At 41.9% G+C, this 22,644-nt stretch overlaps 2 protein-coding genes across 2 annotated transcripts; both read left to right on the forward strand.

The window, feature by feature from the left end:
• The first annotated feature begins 35 nt into the window (after positions 1-35).
• Positions 36-4,631, forward strand: LOC115127683 (uncharacterized). Its single transcript, XM_029657299.2, has 10 exons — positions 36-184; positions 821-1,019; positions 1,177-1,215; positions 1,678-1,794; positions 1,894-1,929; positions 2,275-2,334; positions 2,557-2,790; positions 3,318-3,421; positions 3,826-3,994; positions 4,162-4,631. Exons 1-10 carry the CDS (start codon positions 102-104, stop codon positions 4,387-4,389), a joined length of 1,269 nt encoding a protein of 422 aa, XP_029513159.2. The 5' UTR covers positions 36-101; the 3' UTR covers positions 4,390-4,631.
• A 3,332-nt stretch (positions 4,632-7,963) lies between these two features.
• On the forward strand, positions 7,964-22,600 carry LOC115127684 (uncharacterized). Its single transcript, XM_065012382.1, has 11 exons — positions 7,964-8,274; positions 9,895-10,099; positions 10,271-10,303; positions 10,426-10,481; positions 10,594-10,690; positions 10,942-10,977; positions 11,268-11,327; positions 20,485-20,718; positions 20,907-21,010; positions 21,830-21,998; positions 22,172-22,600. The coding sequence occupies exons 1-11, from the start codon at positions 8,183-8,185 to the stop codon at positions 22,397-22,399; spliced, it is 1,314 nt and encodes a 437-aa protein (XP_064868454.1). The 5' UTR covers positions 7,964-8,182; the 3' UTR covers positions 22,400-22,600.
• The last annotated feature ends 44 nt before the right edge of the window (positions 22,601-22,644 follow it).

The raw sequence follows: 22,644 nt of genomic DNA on the forward strand, positions 1-22,644 counted from the left end.
AAGCCTAAAAAAAGTTAACTTCCTGTGTGTCACTTCCTTGTTTATTTTTTTTATATTCCCTGGTCTAATAGTCGTTAGCTAAAACTAGCTACCGAGCAAAAATGCCAGGGCGTTGTTCAGCTTTCAACTGTAGGAATACGTTTAAAAATGTTAAACATAAAACAAACAAGGTTACATTTCACAGGTAGGCTTTCAGCATCTGATTAACGTCGACATTTGGCCAGCTAGTTAGTCAGCTTACGTTAGCTACAGTGCTTGGTTAGCTTGTGTAGCTAGTTTAAGATTTCCAGTAATACATCGGCTATACCTTGATTTAGACGAATGTGACATAAATGTTAGTTACCTTATCATAAAGACCGTGTAACTTCTAAACAACTGAACACCCCTTAGTACCCCGTCCTAAGTGCTCGATGTTTCATCCCTGTCTTTTTCGATTTGCATTTCAAACAGTAACAATAACAAAGCCTCGCCGCTGATTTTGGTAAATAGATGAGGGATGGGGCTGGAGAAATGTAACTACTGTCAAATTCATAGACATAGCTATGAATGCAAGGACTGATCAGAGTGACCATCCATGATGTCAAAATTATAGTTTTAGCAATGTTGTGAGGCTATAAAGTGTTTGTTTACAATTACACACTTATATTTTGGGTTCTGATGGGGTATGACAGTTGAACTAAGCTCATGGTGCATTTATAAGTTATATTCTTCAAGAATCAATGGTTATATATAATTAATTTAAAAGTTCAAAAATGTATGTTACAATCACAGATTGCCCTGTTTACATTTGGTTCTTTTAACATTTTTCCTGTGTTAACAGCTTTCCAAAGCGTGACCCTAAACGAATAAAAGAGTGGGTGGGTCAGATGAAATGGAAAGACTGGCAGCCAACCCCTCATTCCTTACTGTGCTCAGAGCATTTTGAGGAGAGGTGCATGGATAGAACTGGGCAGACAGTGCGTTTACGTGATGATGCAATACCAACTATCTTTGCCTTTCCTAGTCACCTACAAAAAAAGGTATTTAGTCAATTGAGGTAGGTGTGTTGTTTTCATTTAAACTATTAGACCTAACTGAGTCTGGCGGTTGTGAATTTAACATATGAGCGATTCTTGAACCGTGCTTTGGCTTTGTTGGTTGAGTTGAACTTTGTGTTTTATTGTTGAGTTCTTGTAGTTTCAGAAAACAGCCGGAAGGAGGAAAAGAGTAACCTTGGTGAGAAATGCAACATTAAAATGTAATACTGTACTACCAGTTTTCCATTGGTGTTGCTGTTTACTCTGAAGGATATGTAAACTGTAATACCAGTTTTCCATTGGTGTTGCTGTTTACACTAAAGGATATGTAAACTGTAATACCGGTTTTCCATTGGTGTTGCTGTTTACACTGAAGGATATGTAAACTGTAATACCGGTTTTCCATTGGTGTTGCTGTTTACACTACAGGATATGTAAACTGTAATACCGGTTTTCCATTGGTGTTGCTGTTTACACTACAGGATATGTAAACTGTAATACCGGTTTTCCATTGGTGTTGCTGTTTACACTGAAGGATATGTAAACTGTAATACCAGTTTTCCATTGGTGTTGCTGTTTACACTGAAGGATATGCCACATATGTATTTCCCTTTTTGATTTCACAAATAAAAGTGTATTTTGCCTCTACTGGTGATTTCAGTTCCCAGAGGATCCTGTTCCCGAGGAGTCGACACAACGGGAGAAGTCTCCACCCACCTACTTAAACCACAGTATATGGCACCCAAGTCGTTTCCATGACGACTACTGTGTTCCACAGGTACAAAGTACATTTCACTCTTATCTAGATTTTTTTAAAGATTTTTTTTTACAAATATTTAATTCATGTTTATTTATTTAGTATTTATTTGTTTTTCAGAGTATTGACTGGGCTGTAAAAGACATGCCTAAAGAAGTAAGTTGTGAATTAGCCCTCATTATGAAGCTAATTGAGCTCATCAAAATTGTTGGTTTGGAAAGGGTTCCCCTAATTCCTTACAGAACAACCATGTATGTATCTTTTGCCAAATATTCCAAATGTTTCCATCCAAACAGCTTAATGCACAGTACCTGCTCAAAAATCCCAGGGAGGAGCGTGTTGAAAAGTAGTGTCGCTGTTACTCCCAACCAAAACGATGTTGATGAGGCCCAGACCTCTAGGGCCAGTTGCGTGTATGATTACAGCATCCTATAAAGGTCTTCTATAACCTTACACCTTTCCATACACGTGCTTTAATAACTGAACTCCTGATAATTTCAGATCCCATCTGCAACTTTAGAAAAGCAAGGTCTGATCTTTATCCCCAAGCACGCAATCAAGGTAAGGTTTCTGACAGACCATTGTATTCTGGACAGCAGGCAACAACATTATTTTGACCCATGTCAACTTAAAGGGTTACTGTAGTGTGTATTACCCAGCCCATTACCTCATGTTAATGGATGTGCATATAACACATATAACACATTTAACTACACATTATAACTACACATAACTACACATATAACTACATATTATAACTGCAAATTACTTTATCTGAACCAGATCAAGGAGAAATGGGATTGGCTGACAATGGATGTGAAGGGACCATTTCCAGAGACCAAAAGTAGACACAAGTTTGTACTAACTGTAATGGACTACTACTCCAAATGGATGGAAGCCTACCCCATGAAGACCAACAACAGTAAAGAGATTGCCAAAATCATCTCTGACCTCATCTCTCGCTTTGGCTTCCCTGTTGGAATCCTGTCTTGTTTGACTCGAGCACACATTTTAGAGGTAAGAGATGCATGTATGGATGTAAGTGTTACTGTACTGCCCTAAATAAAATGTTTTGGGCGGAAATTAAGTTTTGCACTAAGTTATCTCGTGAATATTAAGTACCGGGGCTGGAACCAAATTTATTTCCAATTGTTTCGCTCTGAACAAAACCATAATTTGTGTAGTTCCATTCCACTGTTCTGACCAGCAAAATAAAGTTTCACTGTAAGGTCTACTACACCTGTTGTATTCAGCATATGTGACAATCAAATTTGATTTGATGTTCAGCAGGCAGGCACTGGAATACGTTTCTGAGTGACAGAGTGAGGGCTTTGCATAGACGCTTTGTAGCAATTTTTTGTGGGCCTGGAAAGTAAAATGACTTTATTAACCGGTTCCCATGGTTTTCAAACAACTGTTCTGTTCCAGAACAACTTTCGTTCCCTGTTCTGATTCTGTTCCTCCAAAAATGTTGTTGTTTTCTGGTCCTGTTCCCTGAACTGGTTCAAACCCCTGTTAAGTTCCCCTCTTTTTAAATGTTACAGATCAACTTGGCTTTGGGTGATCTGAAGAAACTGACATGCCAACTCATATTCTACCGTCCTCTGGGAGTGTCACTGGATCCAGTAACAAAGTCCCTTGTAGACCGGTTTGTCCTCCAATGTACCTTGCTACACAGCCACCTGATTCTAAAAGCTTATACTATGGATAGTCTACTAAATAGAATTGGGATGATTGCAATAATCTTTTGGCAGTTTACTGAATCCAAACACATGTCATGCTAGCCCAACTGACTTGCTAACTTGTTATTTTTTATTTTAACTAGGCAAGTCAGTTAAGAACAAATTCTAATTTTCAATGATGGCCTAGGAACAGTGGGTTAACTGCCTGTTCAGGGGCAGAATGACAGATTTGTACCTTGTCAGCTCGGGGATATGAACTTGCAACCTTTCGGTTACTAGTCCAAAGCTCTAACCGCTAGGCTACCCTGCCGCCCCGTTATAATATGCATGTGTTTTGTTTTAATACATTTTTCATCATATACCTGGACAGGTTGGTGTCAGATTTGGTGAAAGAACATCCTAATCGTTGGGATGTTTACCTGGCTGCCAGTGTGTTCAGCTTCTGCTGCAAAGAGCACCCCACCACCAGACAAATACCCCTGTCTCTGCTGCGCTGCGGAGGGACTCAGTCTGTCTCCACCTCACCAAGAAAGCTGCCTGTAAGTTGGAGACTGCCCGTGTTTACACTTCACCACTCCTACAACAAAACATACTCATATTATTGATTCCCATTTAATGAATGAAGAAAATGCACATAGAAATAGGTTTGAATTTTAGTTGAGCGTTTATACTGACTTGTGCTTTGACCAACCTGTTTGCATTGAAGGATAATGGGATAAAAGGAAGGACCTTTGTCATACTAGATGCCCAGCCACCTCAAAGGGAAGTCCGTGTGGAGTGCAATCAGTGCAGTCAATGGAGCATGGTCAGCCAGGACTCAGAGCTGAAGAGATATGAGGAGATGAAACTTGGGGATGAGGACTACACCCACACCTGTGTGAGCTGCAGGGTGGCCATGAGCTGCAGGGTGGCCCTGGAGGTCATGAGGGGTTAGGAGACAAGGACATGAAGAACTGGATGTAAATGAGAAAGTTTTTCAAACAAAGACTGAAAAGATGGAGGATATAATAAGGACGTTGGAAACCAAGTGGTGGTGAAGGAAGAGATTGCTGTTGGAGTGAAAAAAGGTTCCTAGGGGAAGAAGTTTGAACAATAAGAGTTTATAATGTGTATATACTTATAAGTTTCTCAGTCATAAAAGTTTTTGGAATGAAATAAAAACGGTATTGTTTTCAAGTTGTGTGTGCTCAAACAGTAGATTGTTGTTTAATAATGTATTTGGGCAGACATCTATATACTTCTTCAGTGCTTCATCTATTCCTCTCTGATTTGGGGTATTTTTGAGAATGGGGTAATTGCAGTCCATTATGGGAACCAGAGTATGGGAGAGTGGGCATGTTGAAAGGACAGGAGTGGGCGTGTTGAAAGGAGCTCTGCTATAGGTTAGTTAGACTGTTGCTTACTGTGACTATCACCTTGATGTTGGCTACTAGGCAGCTACTTCCCACTCTGTTGGGGGACAGTAGACAGAGACATTTGATTATGCTGAACTGGGGCGCAGCGGTCTATGGCCCGTTATTTGAAAGGGTCAAAGAGGGGAGGGAGGAGCGCCCTTCTCAAATGGAACAGTAATCTGTGCCGCTGGGTCATGTCAACAAGGCAGCATTGTGCATCGTCTAGAAACATACATCTCTTTTTCATAAAATACACATTTAAATTAAACTAGTTTCCATTTAGGATGGCAGATATGGTCAATCAAATGTATTTATATAGCCCTTCGTACATCAGCTGATATCTCAAAGTGCTGTACAGAAACCCAGCCTAAAACCCCAAACAGCAAGCAATGCAGGTGTAGAAGCACGGTGGCTAGGAAAAACTCCCTAGAAAGGCCAAAACCTAGGAAGAAACCTAGAGAGGAACCAGGCTATGTGGGGTGGCCAGTCCTCTTCTGGCTGTGCCGGGTGGAGATTATAACAGAACATGGCCAAAATGTTCAAATGTTCATAAATGACCAGCATGGTCAAATAATAATAAGGCAGAACAGTTGAAACTGGAGCAGCAGCACGGCCAGGTGGACTGGGGACAGCAAGGAGTCATCATGTCACGTAGTCCTGGGGCATGGTCCTAGGGCTCAGGTCCTCCGAGAGAGAGAAAGAAAGAGAAGGAGAGAATTAGAGAACGCACACTTAGATTCACACAGGACACCGAATAGGACAGGAGAAGTACTCCAGATATAACAAACTGACCCTAGCCCCCCGACACAAACTACTGCAGCATAAATACTGGAGGCTGAGACAGGAGGGGTCCTCTGTAGTTGGTAGAGCATGGTGCTTGTAAAGCTAGGCTTGAGTTCCATTCCTGCTCGGGAACACCCATACATAAAATGTATGCACACATGACTAAGTTTATTTTGGATCATTTTATTTTCTGTATTTGTATGATTTATTATTTAACTAGGCAAGTCAGTTAAGAACAAATTCTTATTTACAATGACGGTCTACCAAAAGACAAAAGGCCTGCGGGGACGGGGGCTGGGATTAAAATAACAATATAGGACAAAACACACATCACGACAAGAGAGAGACACCACTACACTACATAAAGAGAGACCTAAGACAGCATGGTAGCAACACATGACAACACAACATGGTAGCAACACAACATGTAGTAGACAACACAACATGGCAGCAGCACAAATCATGGTACAAACATGTTAATGATATTTATCTGTTAATTGAAAGATTAGAATATTCCACCCTGAAACCATATAATTGTATGGAATTGATTAGAATGTTTAAAATTATAATCAATAAATGTGTAGTTCTAGTCAGAATTAGGGTAAAACAATATAGCTAATGTTTGTCTTTATGGAATTTTTAAGACAGACTGAGCAAAATTCGTCGCCGACCTGACCAGAGATTTGGGAGAGAACAGGGAGTACGGCTCAAGGTCTCCCTAAACTCTGTCGGCTGGGTAGTGAGGACATTGTGTGCGTCTGTTTGTGTGAATGTGGGCGTGAGAAGTCAGTATAAAATTAATTGTTTTGTATTCTTGACTTTAGAACGTTCCCGTGAATAAACCTTTTTGACTATTTAGCTGGGCTCCGTCTGTTTCATTCGACGATTCATTCGGATCTTACACATTCTGGTTTGCAGACTGAGTAATATAATTACATTGGGTTATGTACCTTGAGAACATAATTCTCTTATCAAAACACTATTGGGCACAGACAGCAGCACAAAGGGCAAGAAAGTAGAGACGAAAATACATCATGCGAAGCAGCCACAACTGTCAGTAAGAGTGTCAATGATTGAGTCTTTGAATGAAGAGATGGAGATAAAACTGTCCCGTTTGAGTGTTTTTATCAACTCGTTCCAGTCGCTAGCTGCAGCGAACTGAAAAGAGGAGCGACCCAGGGATGTGTGTGCTTTGAGGACTTTTAACAAAATGTGACTGGCAGAACGGGTGTTGTATGTGGAAGATGAGGGCTACAGTAGATATCTCAGATAGAGGGAAGTGAGACCATAGAGGGTTTTATAAATAAGCATCAACCAGTGGGTCTTGCTACGGGTATACAGAGATGGACAGTTTACAGAGGAGTATAGAGAGCAGTGATGTGTCCTGTAAGGAGCATTGGTGGTAAATCTGATGGCTGAATGGTAAAGCACATCTAGCCGCTCGAGAGCACCCTTACCTGCCGATCTCTCGTAATCTAGCATGGGTAGGATGGTCATCTGAATCAGGGTTAGTTCGGCATCTGGTGTGAAAGAGGAGCGATTAAGATAGAGGATGGGAGATTAGGAAATGCTGATTTAATGAAGTAGATAAAAGTGTTGGCTAAATAGCCTACGTTATAGATAGTTTTTATCCAAAACAATCACTTTGCATGTGTAAACACAGAACCCTATTCATTACTCCATGTGCCTAATTACGTCACTTTTGTTTTGAGCCGACTTCACCGTGGGCTTTGAACAGGAGGCAGCCCTGTTCCAAAATGAACGCAATCAACTTTCACCTGATACAAAACACACCTACTCGATCTACTGCATTTGCGGCCAGGGAAAACAGCTAACTTACTGCATTTTAACACATTTTGCCATGGTGCAGAGGGAAACATTTGCAGTTTTATAATTATATATTACAGATTTTGTCATGAGGCCAAGAGAAAATGTTGCAGTTTTAAAGCTAATTTCCAGCAATTCTACACTTGTTGCCATGGGCTGTTTCTATAGCTCATTTCATTCTTTTGTTCCTATTTTTCCATAAGGCTGAGATAAAATGTGCAGTTTTAAAGCTAATTTCCTGCAAATCTACACATTTTGCTATCATATGCTATCTGGAGGACCCCCTATGATAAAATGTGTAGATTTGCAGGAAATTGGCTTTAAAACTGCAACTCTGCATTTCGACACACCCACTCGCTCATACCCTAGTCACCATATTGGGCTGCAGCAACCCATACTAGGTATTTTACATGGTGTTATTTTCCTTCTTTCCCACCCTGTCCAGTTGGTGGCGGTGTTGCACAACCTTTTCATTTGCCACAAGTCATAAAACCACTAATGAGGAAGAAAAAAAATATCAAGCCCTGTCTGTCTTGTTGAGCTTTGATGCAGAGTTTCGACCTGGTGCAATTTAAGATTTTCCCATTCCACCTTTCCCTTTTATTTTTGGGTGACCAAATGTGCAATACGCCCCCCAGACCTTCGAAAGGCAGCAATACATAACACAACGTCTGCCGGAAATTCACACGAAGAAGGAAAATATCAACAATTTGTAAATCAGAAATGTCATGTTCAGCTTACAGCTGTAAGAATAGAGGACATGGTAGATATGATAAAAATAATCAGTTGCGTGCTAAAAAAGTTAGGCTTCACAGGTAAGGCTTGCAGCATTTGACTAACAACACGCTATTAGCTAACAACGTAGTGTGAGCAACTGGTTAGCCAACAAGTTATTTAGCAGCTAACGTTATCTTGTGAGGCTAGCTGACAGATTTACGGTCATTTCGATGTTATAGATCATGTCGTATTATAACTTATCATAACAAACTAGTTAGCTAGCTAACGTTATTACTACATTCGTTTTTGTCTTAAAGCTAAACAAACAAGTCCTGTTGTGAAGGGATCTGGGAATATGTCCAATGCAATGATTTTTAAAATTCGGCTATTGACGATATTTAGGCTAGCCATAACTGTTTTTCTATATCATACCCAAAATATAAGGTTTTATTACTCCATTGTTTTACAACAATGATGTAAACAAACAACACAGGGCTTCAAAATATGTTTCAGCCCGTCGTGGGGTGTATTCACTAGGAACCAAACATAAGCAAACGAAACGGGGAGGGACCACCTGAATTTGACCAATAGAAACTATTTTTTTCATTTGCAACCCGTTTCCCGTGTGGAGTAAAACGGCTTCCTTTGCAAAACATTCTTAAACGGAACGAAACGGAGAGGGACCTACCAGTAGATGTAAAACAGCATGTCTTAATGATTACACCCCTGATGTCATGGACTGTCATGAGATGACCTAAAAACAACGTTTTTGTTGCATATTAGGAGAATTAATGTAGCAAGTTAGGAGAATGCTTTCCTGCTACGAAAAGTCACATGTATCAAAGTGGCATGTTTTTAGGGAGTCCTGGACTGTCACCCCTTTCATCTAGAGCACTACAGGGTTACATTTCCTTATAGCCCCATCCCTAAGCTGTATACCAAAACAAGTGTCAAGGACATCTGTTTTCTCTGAATTAGCTTTAAATGTCCAGCACTATCACAGATGTGATTTCCTGTGTTTATATATATATATATATTCAAACTCTGATTTTGGAATTATATTGTGAAAATTGTGATATTAACCTTTTCGTGTAAGAGCTGTTTATAAAGACTGCCTGGAATGTTTTGGTGGGATGGAGTTTTGGCCTGCCTGGTGATGTCACCAGGCACTAAATTAGTTGATAGACCAATAAGAAAGAGAATCCAAACCTATTTTTCAGTTTTCCCTCCCCACTCAGTCCCCTCCCCACTCAGTCCCCTTTCAGACAGTCCTTGCTAAATTCTTGCTTGAGAAATTGCTCTTTGCTAAGGAGCTATTTTAGTTTATTTTTGACCATTTTATTTGAAGTAAGATACTTAATTGTTACCCAGAAATGATTTTGGTATTGAGATAAAAACAGCTGCATTGTACCTCTCATCTCTGTTGATCATTATTAGCTCTTTTATTTGAATGAACTGTTATTTAACTAGGCAAGTCAGTCTTATTTACAATGACAGCCAAACCCTAACCTGACGACACTGGGCCAATTGTGTGCCGCCCAATGGGACTCCCAATTACGGCTGCTTCTGATACAGCCTGGAGTCGAACCCGGGTTTGTAGTGACGCCATTGGTACTGAGATGCAGTGCTTTAAAACACTGCGCTACTCGGGAGCTCTGTGAAATTGTGAAGTTGTTACTTTTTACTTATTTCTTTTTGACTTTGTCTTATGCCATCAGATTTCCACTGAGCGACGCCAAAAGACTAAAAAAGTGGATCCATCAGACAAGACTGAAAGCCTGGAAGCCAACCAAAAGCTCCAGACTGTGTTCCGAGCATTTCGAGGAGAAGTACCTGATAACACCCTCAACTGGGCGTGGTATTCGTTTACGTAATGATGCCATTCCAACTATATTTTCCTTTCCTAGTCAGTTCCAAAAAAAGGTAATTTGTGAATTGATGCAGGTGTATTTTTCTGTTGAAGGTTTTTGACTGGGTCTTTTTCAAAATGGTTATTATTTTGATGCATATGATAACATCTTGAATCATGCTTTGGCTTTGTTGGTTTGAACTTTTGAGCAGCGTGTTTTTATTGTTGAGTTCTTATTGTTTTAGAAAACAGCTGGAACGAGGAAAAGAGTAACCTTGGTGAGATAAAACAACTAGTCCTACTAGTTTTCCATTTGTATTGTTTTTGATATGGCTAGGATGCACACTTTATTGTCAATCTTTCACAAAGGAAATGTATTAACCTCTACTTGTGATTTCAGTTTCCTGAGGATCGTGTTCCTGAGGATGTGTCATCAATACAAGCTGAGCCAAAGTGGTACTCAAAACCAATACAGTTTGTAGGAGCTATAGGTTATGACTCAATGTTGTGAAGAAATTAAGCAGTTCATTATTTCCCTCTCTTGATTCTTCTTGTAATGAAACATTAGCTCTGCAGAGTCAACGCGGTTGAAGAAGACTCCCAGTTACTTAAACCACAGTATATGGCACCCAAGTCGTTTCCATGACGACTACTGTATACCACAGGTACAAAGCAAAACATATCACACATCCAGACCTTGAATCGTTAAATACATGTCATGTTAAAAAACTTGAGGTGTGCTTGATTTAGCTCGCCCAAGTACAATAACCAATGGAACACTGTCTTTCCAGCCTGCCAGGTAAGCTAATTGAAGCGCACCTCGTGTTTGAGTATTTGACACAGGTCTGCTCTTATCTGGAGATTTTACATTTCTGGTGATATTTCATATATACTTTTTTTGTGTTTTTTTTTGCAGAGTATTGACTGGGCTGTGAAAGATAAACCAAATGAAGTAAGTGGTAGCTCTTATGAGGCTGATTGGGCCAATCAGAATCGATCGATTGTGCCAATCTCGCAACCGAACAATCCTGATGGGCTCAAACGAGGGCTACGTTGAAACTCATATACGGCTAGTTGTGTGTATACAGTGTGTACGGGCTTATACGGCTAGTTGTGTGTATACAGTGTGTACGGGCTTATACGGCTAGTTGTGTGTATGATCAACCACATTGTATAAAGGCTTTATATAACCCTAACCCTTTATTTCCTGCTTTAATCACTGAACTCTCCTGACAATTTCAGGTCCCACCTTCAGCTTTACAAAAGCAAGGGCTGATCTTTATCCCCAAGCTCGCAATCAGGGTAAGATTTCTGACATACGGGTTTATTCTGGAAAACAGAAAACAGGCAACAGAGGGTAGTGCGTACGGCCCAGTACATCACTGGGGCTAAACTTCCTGCCATTCAGGACCTCTATACCAGGCGTTGTCAGAGGAAGGCCCTAAAAATGGTCAGACTCCAGCCACCCTAGTCTGTTCTCTCTGCCACCGCACGAAAAACGGTACCGGAGCGCCGAGTCTAGGTCCACAATAATAGTCTCCACATTGACTCTGTACTGGTACCCCGCTGTATATAGTCTCCACATTGACTCTGTACTGGTACCCTGCTGTATATAGTCTCCACATTGACTCTGTACTGGTACCCTGCTGTATATAGTCTCCACATTGACTCTGTACTGGTACCCCCTGTATATAGTCTCCACATTGACTCTGTACTGGTACCCACTGTATATAGTCTCCACATTGACTCTGTACTGGTACCCCGCTGTATATAGTCTCCACATTGACTCTGTACTGGTACCCTGCTGTATATAGTCTCCACATTGACTCTGTACTGGTACCCTGCTGTATATAGTCTCCACATTGACTCTGTACTGGTACCCCCTGTATATAGTCTCCACATTGACTCTGTACTGGTACCCTGCTGTATATAGTCTCCACATTGACTCTGTACTGGTACCCCGCTGTATATAGTCTCCACATTGACTCTGTACTGGTACCCCTGTATATAGTCTCCACATTGACTCTGTACTGGTACCCTGCTGTATATAGTCTCCACATTGACTCTGTACTGGTACCCTGCTGTATATAGTCTCCACATTGACTCTGTACTGGTACCCTGCTGTATATAGTCTCCACATTGACTCTGTACTGGTACCCCCTGTATATAGTCTCCACATTGACTCTGTACTGGTACCCTGCTGTATATAGTCTCCACATTGACTCTGTTGACTCTGTATATAGTCTCCACATTGGTACTGGTACCCGCTGTATATAGTCTCCACATTGACTCTGTACTGGTACCCTGCTGTATATAGTCTCCACATTGACTCTGTACTGGTACCTGCTGTATATAGTCTCCACATTGATTGACTCTGTACTGGTACCCCGCTGTATATAGTCTCCACATTGACTCTGTACTGGTACCCTGCTGTATATAGTCTCCACATTGACTCTGTACTGGTACCCTGCTGTATATAGTCTCCACATTGACTCTGTACTGGTACCCCCTGTATATAGTCTCCACATTGACTCTGTACTGGTACCCTGCTGTATATAGTCTCCACATTGACTCTGTACTGGTACCCACTGTATATAGTCTCCACATTGACTCTGTACTGGTACCCTGCTGTATATAGTCTCCACATTGACTCTGTACTGGTACCCACTGTATATAGTCTCCACATTGACTCTGTACTGGTACCCACTGTATATAGTCTCCACATTGACTCTGTACTGGTACCCTGCTGTATATAGTCTCCACATTGACTCTGTACTGGTACCCACTGTATATAGTCTCCACATTGACTCTGACTGGTCTGTATATAGTCTCCACATTGACTCTGTACTGGTACCCTGCTGTATATAGTCTCCACATTGACTTGTACTGGTACTGGTACCCTGCTGTATATAGTCTCCACATTGACTCTGGTACTGGTCTCCACATTGACTCCTGGCTGTATATAGTCTCCACATTGACTCTGTACTGGTACCCTGCTGTATATAGTCTCCACATTGACTCTGTACTGGTACCCTGCTGTATATAGTCTCCACATTGACTCTGTACTGGTACCCTGCTGTATATAGTCTCCACATTGACTCTGTACTGTATATAGTCTCCACATTGACTCTGTACTGGTACCCCCTGTATATAGTCTCCACATTGACTCTGTACTGGTACCCTGCTGTATATAGTCTCCACATTGACTCTGTACTGGTACCCTGCTGTATATAGTCTCCACATTGACTCTGTACTGGTACCCTGCTGTATATAGTCTCCACATTGACTCTGTACTGGTACCCCCTGTATATAGTCTCCACATTGACTCTGTACTGGTATATACCCACTGATATAGTCTCCACATTGACTCTGTACTGGTACCCCCTGTATATAGTCTCCACATTGACTCTGTACTGGTACCCACTGTATATAGTCTCCACATTGACTCTGTACTGGTACCCTGCTGTATATAGTCTCCACATTGACTCTGTACTGGTACCCTGCTGTATATAGTCTCCACATTGACTCTGTACTGGTACCCTGCTGTATATAGTCTCCACATTGACTCTGTACTGGTACCCTGCTGTATATAGTCTCCACATTGACTCTGTACTGGTACCCTGCTGTATATAGTCTCCACATTGACTCTGTACTGGTACCCTGCTGTATATAGTCTCCACATTGACTCTGTACTGGTACCCTGCTGTATATAGTCTCCACATTGACTCTGTACTGGTATCCCGCTGTATATAGTCTCCACATTGACTCTGTACTGGTACCCCCTGTATATAGTCTCCACATTGACTCTGTACTGGTACCCTGCTGTATATAGTCTCCACATTGACTCTGTACTGGTACCCCGCTGTATATAGTCTCCACATTGACTCTGTACTGGTACCCCGCTGTATATAGTCTCCACATTGACTCTGTACTGGTATCCTGCTGTATATAGTCTCCACATTGACTCTGTACTGGTACCCTGCTGTATATAGTCTCCACATTGACTCTGTACTGGTACCCTGCTGTATATAGTCTCCACATTGACTCTGTACTGGTACCCTGCTGTATATAGTCTCCACATTGACTCTGTACTGGTACCCTGCTGTATATAGTCTCCACATTGACTCTGTACTGGGCTGTATATAGTCTCCACATTGACTCTGTACTGGTACCCTGCTGTATATAGTCTCCACATTGACTCTGTACTGGTACCCCGCTGTATATAGTCTCCACATTGACTCTGTACTGGTACCCGCTGTATATAGTCTCCACATTGACTCTGTACTGGTATTCCCTGGCTGTATATAGTCTCCACATTGACTGTCTGTACTGGTACTCCTGGTGCTGTATATAGTCTCTGTATATAGTCTCCACATTGACTCTGTACTGGTACCCTGCTGTATATAGTCTCCACATTGACTACTACTGGTACTCCCTGTATATAGTCTCCACATTGACTCTGTACTGGTACCCTGCTGTATATAGTCTCCACATTGACTCTGTACTGGTACCCTGCTGTATATAGTCTCCACATTGACTCTGTACTGGTACCCTGCTGTATATAGTCTCCACATTGACTCTGTACTGGTACCCTGCTGTATATAGTCTCCACATTGACTCTGTACTGGTACCCTGCTGTATATAGTCTCCACATTGACTCTGTACTGGTACCCCGCTGTATATAGTCTCCACATTGACTCTGTACTGGTACCCTGCTGTATATAGTCTCCACATTGACTCTGTACTGGTACCCTGCTGTATATAGTCTCCACATTGACTCTGTACTGGTACCCCCTGTATATAGTCTCCACATTGACTCTGTACTGGTACCCCTGTATATAGTCTCCACATTGACTCTGTACTGGTACCCACTGTATATAGTCTCCACATTGACTCTGTACTGGTACCCTGCTGTATATAGTCTCCACATTGACTCTGTACTGGTACCCTGCTGTATATAGTCTCCACATTGACTCTGTACTGGTACCCCCTGTATATAGTCTCCACATTGACTCTGTACTGGTACCCCGCTGTATATAGTCTCCACATTGACTCTGTACTGGTACCCTGCTGTATATAGTCTCCACATTGACTCTGTACTGGTATCCCCCTGTATATAGTCTCCACATTGACTCTGTACTGGTCTCCACATTGACTCTGTACTGGTACCCTGCTGTATATAGTCTCCACATTGACTCTGTACTGGTACCCTGCTGTATATAGTCTCCACATTGACTCTGTACTGGTATCCTGCTGTATATAGTCTCCACATTGACTCTGTACTGGTACCCCCTGTATATAGTCTCCACATTGACTCTGTACTGGTACCCTGCTGTATATAGTCTCCACATTGACTCTGTACTGGTACCCTGCTGTATATAGTCTCCACATTGACTCTGTACTGGTACCCCGCTGTATATAGTCTCCACATTGATAGTCTCCACATTGACTCTGTACTGGTACCCTGCTGTATATAGTCTCACATTGACTCTGTACTGTACTCTGTACTGGTAGTCTCCTGCTGTATATAGTCTCCACATTGACTCTGTACTGGTATCCCGCTGTATATAGTCTCCACATTGACTCTGTACTGGTATCCCGCTGTATATAGTCTCCACATTGACTCTGTACTGGTACCCTGCTGTATATAGTCTCCACATTGACTCTGTACTGGTACCCTGCTGTATATAGTCTCCACATTGACTCTGTACTGGTACCCTGCTGTATATAGTCTCCACATTGACTCTGTACTGGTACCCTGCTGTATATAGTCTCCACATTGACTCTGTACTGGTACCCTGCTGTATATAGTCTCCACATTGACTCTGTACTGGTACCCCGCTGTATATAGTCTCCACATTGACTCTGTACTGGTACCCTGCTGTATATAGTCTCCACATTGACTCTGTACTGGTACCCTGCTGTATATAGTCTCCACATTGACTCTGTACTGGTACCCTGCTGTATATAGTCTCCACATTGACTCTGTACTGGTACCTGCTGTATATAGTCTCCACATTGACTCTGTACTGGTACCCTGCTGTATATAGTCTCCACATTGACTCTGTACTGGTACTGTACCTGCTGTATATAGTCTCCACATTGACTCTGTACTGGTACCCTGCTGTATATAGTCTCCACATTGACTCTGTACTGGTACCCTGCTGTATATAGTCTCCACATTGACTCTGTACTGGTACCCTGCTGTATATAGTCTCCACATTGACTCTGTACATTGGTACTGGTACCCTGCTGTATATAGTCTCCACATTGACTCTGTACTGGTACCCTGCTGTATATAGTCTCCACATTGACTCTGTACTGGTACTGGTACCCGCTGTATATAGTCTCCACATTGACTCTGTACTGGTACCCTGCTGTATATAGTCCACATTGACTCTGTACTGGTACCCTGCTGTATATAGTCTCCACATTGACTCTGTACTGGTACCCCTGTATATAGTCTATATAGTCTCCACATTGACTCTGTACTGGTACCCTGCTGTATATAGTCTCCACATTGACTCTGTACTGGTACCCTGCTGTATATAGTCTCCACATTGACTCTGTACCCTGCTGTATATAGTCTCCACATTGACTCTGTACTGGTACCCTGCTGTATATAGTCTCCACATTGACTCTGTACTGGTACCCCTGTATATATATGAGTCTCCACATTGACTCTGTACTGGTACCCCTGTATATAGTCTCCACATTGACTCTGTACTGGTCTCTCACATTGACTCTGTACTGGTACCCTGCTGTATATAGTCTCCACATTGACTCTGTACTGGTACCCTGCTGTATATAGTCTCCACATTGACTCTGTACTGGTACCCTGCTGTATATAGTCTCCACATTGACTCTGTACTGGTACCCTGCTGTATATAGTCTCCACATTGACTCTGTACTGGTACCCTGCTGTATATGTATATAGTCTCCACATTGACTCTGTACTGGTATCCCTGCTGTATATAGTCTCCACATTGACTCTGTACTGGTACCCCTGTATATAGTCTCCACATTGACTCTGTACTGGTACCCTGCTGTATATAGTCTCCACATTGACTCTGTACTGGTACCCCCTGTATATAGTCCCTGTATATAGTCTCCACATTGACTCTGTACTGGTACCCTGCTGTATATAGTCTCCACATTGACTCTGTACTGGTACCCTGCTGTATATAGTCTCCACATTGACTCTGTACTGGTATAGTCTCCACCTCTGTACTGTATATAGTCTCCACATTGACTCTGTACTGGTACCCTGCTGTATATAGTCTCCACATTGACTCTGTACTGGTACCCCTGTATATAGTCTGTATATAGTCTCCACATTGACTCTGTACTGGTACCCTGCTGTATATAGTCTCCACATTGACTCTGTACTGGGTATATAGTCTCCACATTGACTCTGTACTGGTACCCCTGTATATATAGTCTCCACATTGACTCTGTACTGGTACCCTGCTGTATATAGTCTCCACATTGACTCTGTACTGGTACCCTACTGTATATAGTCTCCACATTGACTCTGTACTGTATATGGTACCCTGGCTGTATATAGTCTCCACATTGACTCTGTACTGGTACCCTGCTGTATATAGTCTCCACATTGACTCTGTACTGGTACCCTGCTGTATATAGTCTCCACATTGACTCTGTACTGGTATCCTGCTGTATATAGTCTCCACATTGACTCTGTACTGTACTGGTACTCTGTACTGGTACCCCGCTGTATATAGTCTCCACATTGACTCTGTACTGGTATCCTGCTGTATATAGTCTCCACATTGACTCTGTACTGGTACCCTGCTGTATATAGTCTCCACATTGACTCTGTACTGGTACCCTGCTGTATATAGTCTCCACATTGACTCTGTACTGGTATATAGTCTCCACATTGACTCTGTACTGGTATATAGTCTCCACATTGACTCTGTACTGGTACCCTGCTGTATATAGTCTCCACATTGACTCTGTACTGGTATCCTGCTGTATATAGTCTCCACATTGACTCTGTACTGGTATCCTGCTGTATATAGTCTCCACATTGACTCTGTACTGGTATCCTGCTGTATATAGTCTCCACATTGACTCTGTACTGGTACCCTGCTGTATATAGTCTCCACATTGACTCTGTACTGGTACCCTGCTGTATATAGTCTCCACATTGACTCTGTACTGGTAGCCCCTGTATATAGTCTCCACATTGACTCTGTACTGTACCCTGCTGTATATAGTCTCCACATTGACTCTGTACTGGTACCCCTGTATATAGTCTCCACATTGACTCTGTATACCCCTGTATATAGTCTCCACATTGACTCTGTACTGGTACCCCCTGTATATAGTCTCCACATTGACTCTGTACTGGTACCCTGCTGTATATAGTCTCCACATTGACTCTGTACTGGTACCCTGCTGTATATAGTCTCCACATTGACTCTGTACTGGTACCCCCTGTATATAGTCTCCACATTGACTCTGTACTGGTACCCTGCTGTATATAGTCTCCACATTGACTCTGTACTGGTACCCTGCTGTATATAGTCTCCACATTGACTCTGTACTGGTACCCTGCTGTATATAGTCTCCACATTGACTCTGTACTGGTACCCTGCTGTATATATACATTGACTCTGTACTGGTACCCTGCTGTATATAGTCTCCACATTGACTCTGTACTGGTACCCTGCTGTATATAGTCTCCCATTGACTCTGTATATAGTCTCCACATTGACTCTGTACTGGTACCCTGCTGTATATAGTCTCCACATTGACTCTGTACTGGTATCCTGCTGTATATAGTCTCCACATTGACTCTGTACTGGTATCCTGCTGTATATAGTCTCCACATTGACTCTGTACTGGTACCCTGCTGTATATAGTCTCCACATTGACTCTCTGTACTGGTACCCTGCTGTATATAGTCTCCACATTGACTCTGTACTAGTCTCCACATTGGTACATTGACTCCTGGCTGTATATAGTCTCCACATTGACTCTGTACTGGTACCCGCTGTATATAGTCTCCACATTGACTCTGTACTGGTACCCTGCTGTATATAGTCTCCACATTGACTCTGTACTGGTATAGTCTCCACCCTGCTGTATATAGTCTCCACATTGACTCTGTGACTGGTACTGTATATAGTCTCCACATTGACTCTGTACTGGTACCCTGCTGTATATAGTCTCCACATTGACTCTGTACTGGTACCCTGCTGTATATAGTCTCCACATTGACTCTGTACTGGTACCCCTGCTGTATATAGTCTCCACATTGACTCTGTACTGGTACCCCTGTATATAGTCTCCACATTGACTCTGTACTGGTATCCTGCTGTATATAGTCTCCACATTGACTCTGTACTGGTATCCCGCTGTATATAGTCTCCACATTGACTCTAGTCTACTGACTCTGTACCCTGCTGTATATAGTCTCCACATTGACTCTGTACTGGTATCCTGCTGTATATAGTCTCTCCACATTGACTCTGTACTGACTCTGTACCCTGCTGTATATAGTCTCCACATTGACTCTGTACTGGTATCCCATTGCTGTATATAGTCTCCACATTGACTCTGTACTGGTATCCTGCTGTATATAGTCTCCACATTGACTCTGTACTGGTACCCTGCTGTATATAGTCTCCACATTGACTCTGTACTGTATATAGTATTGACTCCTGGTACCCTGTATATAGTCTCCACATTGACTCTGTACTGGTACCCTCTGTATATGTCTCCACATTGACTCTGTACTGGTACCCCTGTATATAGTCTCCACATTGACTCTGTACTGGTACCCCCTGTATATAGTCTCCACTGTATATAGTCTCCATTGATTGACTCTACTGTACTGTATATAGTCTCCACATTGACTCCCTGTATATAGTCTCCACATTGACTCTGTACTGGTACCCTGCTGTATATAGTCTCCACATTGACTCTGGTACTGGTATCTGTATATAGTCTCCACATTGACTCTGTACTGGTACCCCCTGTATATAGTCTCCACATTGACTCTGTACTGGTACCCTGCTGTATATAGTCTCCACATTGACTCTGTACTGGTATCCTGCTGTATATAGTCTCCACATTGACTCTGTACTGGTACCCCCTGTATATAGTCTCCACATTGACTCTGTACTGGTACCCTGCTGTATATAGTCTCCACATTGACTCTGTACTGGTATCCTGCTGTATATAGTCTTGTTATTTTACTGCTGCTCTTTGATTACTGGTTAAAAAAAAAAAAAAAAAAATCGTTTTTTTAAACTGCATTGTTGGTTAAGGGCTTGTAAGTAAGCATTTCCTGTTGTATTCAGCATTTCACTGTAAGGTCTATTACACCTGTTGTATTTGGCGCATGCGACTAATACAATTTGATTTGAACAAGGTTATTACATTTTGTATTATTTTTTTATCTTACATTTTATGATATTTGAACCAGATCAAGGAGAAATGGGATTGGCTGACAATGGAAGTGAAGGGGCCATTTCCAGAGACCCAAATTGGACACAAGTTTGTACTAACTGTAATGGACTACTACTCCAAATGGATGGAAGCCTACCCCATGAAGACCAACAACAGTAAAGAGATTGCCAAAATCATCTCTGACCTCATCTCTCGCTTTGGCTTCCCTGTTGGAATCCTGTGTTGTTTGGGTGTAATGCTGACTGTAGAGGTAAGAGATACTGTGGTTAGTTTATAGAGATGGTATTGTGTAGTTTCTTATACGGTATGTTCAGCATGTATTCATGCTAGCGTTACTGTACCACCACCTGAAAACAAAATCACTTGTATTGGTTGTGTATGTTGCACCAAATGATCTCATTAATATTAAGTACCCCTCCTATTTTTAACATTTTACAGATCAACTCGGCTTTGGGTGATCTGAAGAAACTGACAGGCCAACTCATATTCTACCGTCCTCTGGGAGTGTCACTGGATCCAGTAACAAAGTCCCTTGTAGACCGGTTTGTCCTCCAATGTACCTTGATACTAGATTTGAAAATCTTATGGATAGTTTGTTGCTTGTCAAATCAAATCAAATTTGATTTGTCACGTGCTGACAGGTGTCGACCTTACAGTGAAATTCTTACCTAATAAAAATAAGTGTTCAAGTAAAAGATAAGTTAAAAAAAATGTAAGTAACAAATAATTAAATAGCAGCAGTAAAATAACAATAGCTAGACTATATACAGGGGGGTACCGGTACAGAGTCAATGTGCGGGGGCACCGGTTAGCTGAGGTAATATGTACATGTAGGTAGCGTTAAAGTGACTATGCATAGATTATAAACAGAGAGTAGCAGCAGTGTAAAAGAGGGGTCTGGGTAGCTCTTTGATTAGCTGTTCAGGAGTCTTATGGCTTGGGGGTAGAATCTGTTAAGAAGCCTTTTGGACCTTGACTTGGCGCTCTGGTGCCGATCTGATGACCCATGCCAAATCGTTTCAGTCTCCTGACTGGGAAGAGGCTGCGTGGATAGAGCACTATGTGGCAGGCTGATTGCCTTCTATCATTGCAAGACCGTTCAGTGAGTCAGTCGCAAGATTGGAAGAATTTACTGTAGAATATTGAAGTCGCCAACGGAAACACGTGCTGTTACCAGTGCATTGCAACCCAGACATTGCTTAACTTTTAATTTTTCAAGAAGCGCAAAATAGAACTGGGTAATGATTGCAATAATCTTTTGTCAGTTTTCTGAATCCAAACACATGACATGCTAGCCCAGCTGACTTGTTATAATAGGCATGTGTTTTGTTTCATACATGTTTTATCATATACCTGGACAGGTTGGTGTCAGATTTGGTGAAAGAACATCCTGATCACTGGGATGTTTACCTGGCTGCCAGTGTGTTCAGCTTCTGCTGCAAAGAGCACCCCACCACCAGAAAAATACCCCTGTCTCTGCTGCGCTGCGGAGGGACTCAGTCTGTCTCCACCTCACCAAGAAAGCTGCCTGTAAGTTGGAGGCTGACCGTGTTTAGACTCACAGGTCACAACTAAAATCACCAATTAATTAATTAATCAAATATCATAGGAATAGGTATTTTTAAAGACTGAATAATATTGTAATATTTTTAATTTGAGTTTTTAAACTGACTTGGGCTTTGATCACTCTGTTTGCATTGCAGTACAATGGGATTAAAGGAAAAACCTTTGTCATACTAGAAGCCCAACCACCTACAAAGGAAGTCTGTGCGCAGTGCAGTCAGTGCTTGGAATGGTTGTTGGTCACTCAGGACTCTGAGTTGAAGAGATATGAGGAGATGAAACTTGGGGATGAGGACTACACCCACACCTGTGTGAGCTGCAGAGTGGCCATGAGCTGCAGGATGGCCCTGGAGGTCATGAGGGGTTAGCAGACAAGGATGTTTTCAAGCAAGGACAGAAAATATGGAGGATATAATAAGGACGTTGGAAACCAAGTGGTGGTGAAGGAAGATATTGATGTAGGTGTGAAAAAAGGTTCCTAGGGGAAGAAGTACATGTGTATGTATTTGTATAAGTTGCTCTGATGACCCTTTTGTCATTAAAAACAACGGTATAAAGTGTTTAAATTACATCTCGATTGTGTTTCTTTAATTAAATAAAAACTGTAAAATGT

This window comes from Oncorhynchus nerka, linkage group LG27 (assembly GCF_034236695.1).
Source record: "Oncorhynchus nerka isolate Pitt River linkage group LG27, Oner_Uvic_2.0, whole genome shotgun sequence".
In the NCBI taxonomy this organism is placed as follows: Eukaryota; Metazoa; Chordata; class Actinopteri; order Salmoniformes; family Salmonidae; genus Oncorhynchus; species Oncorhynchus nerka.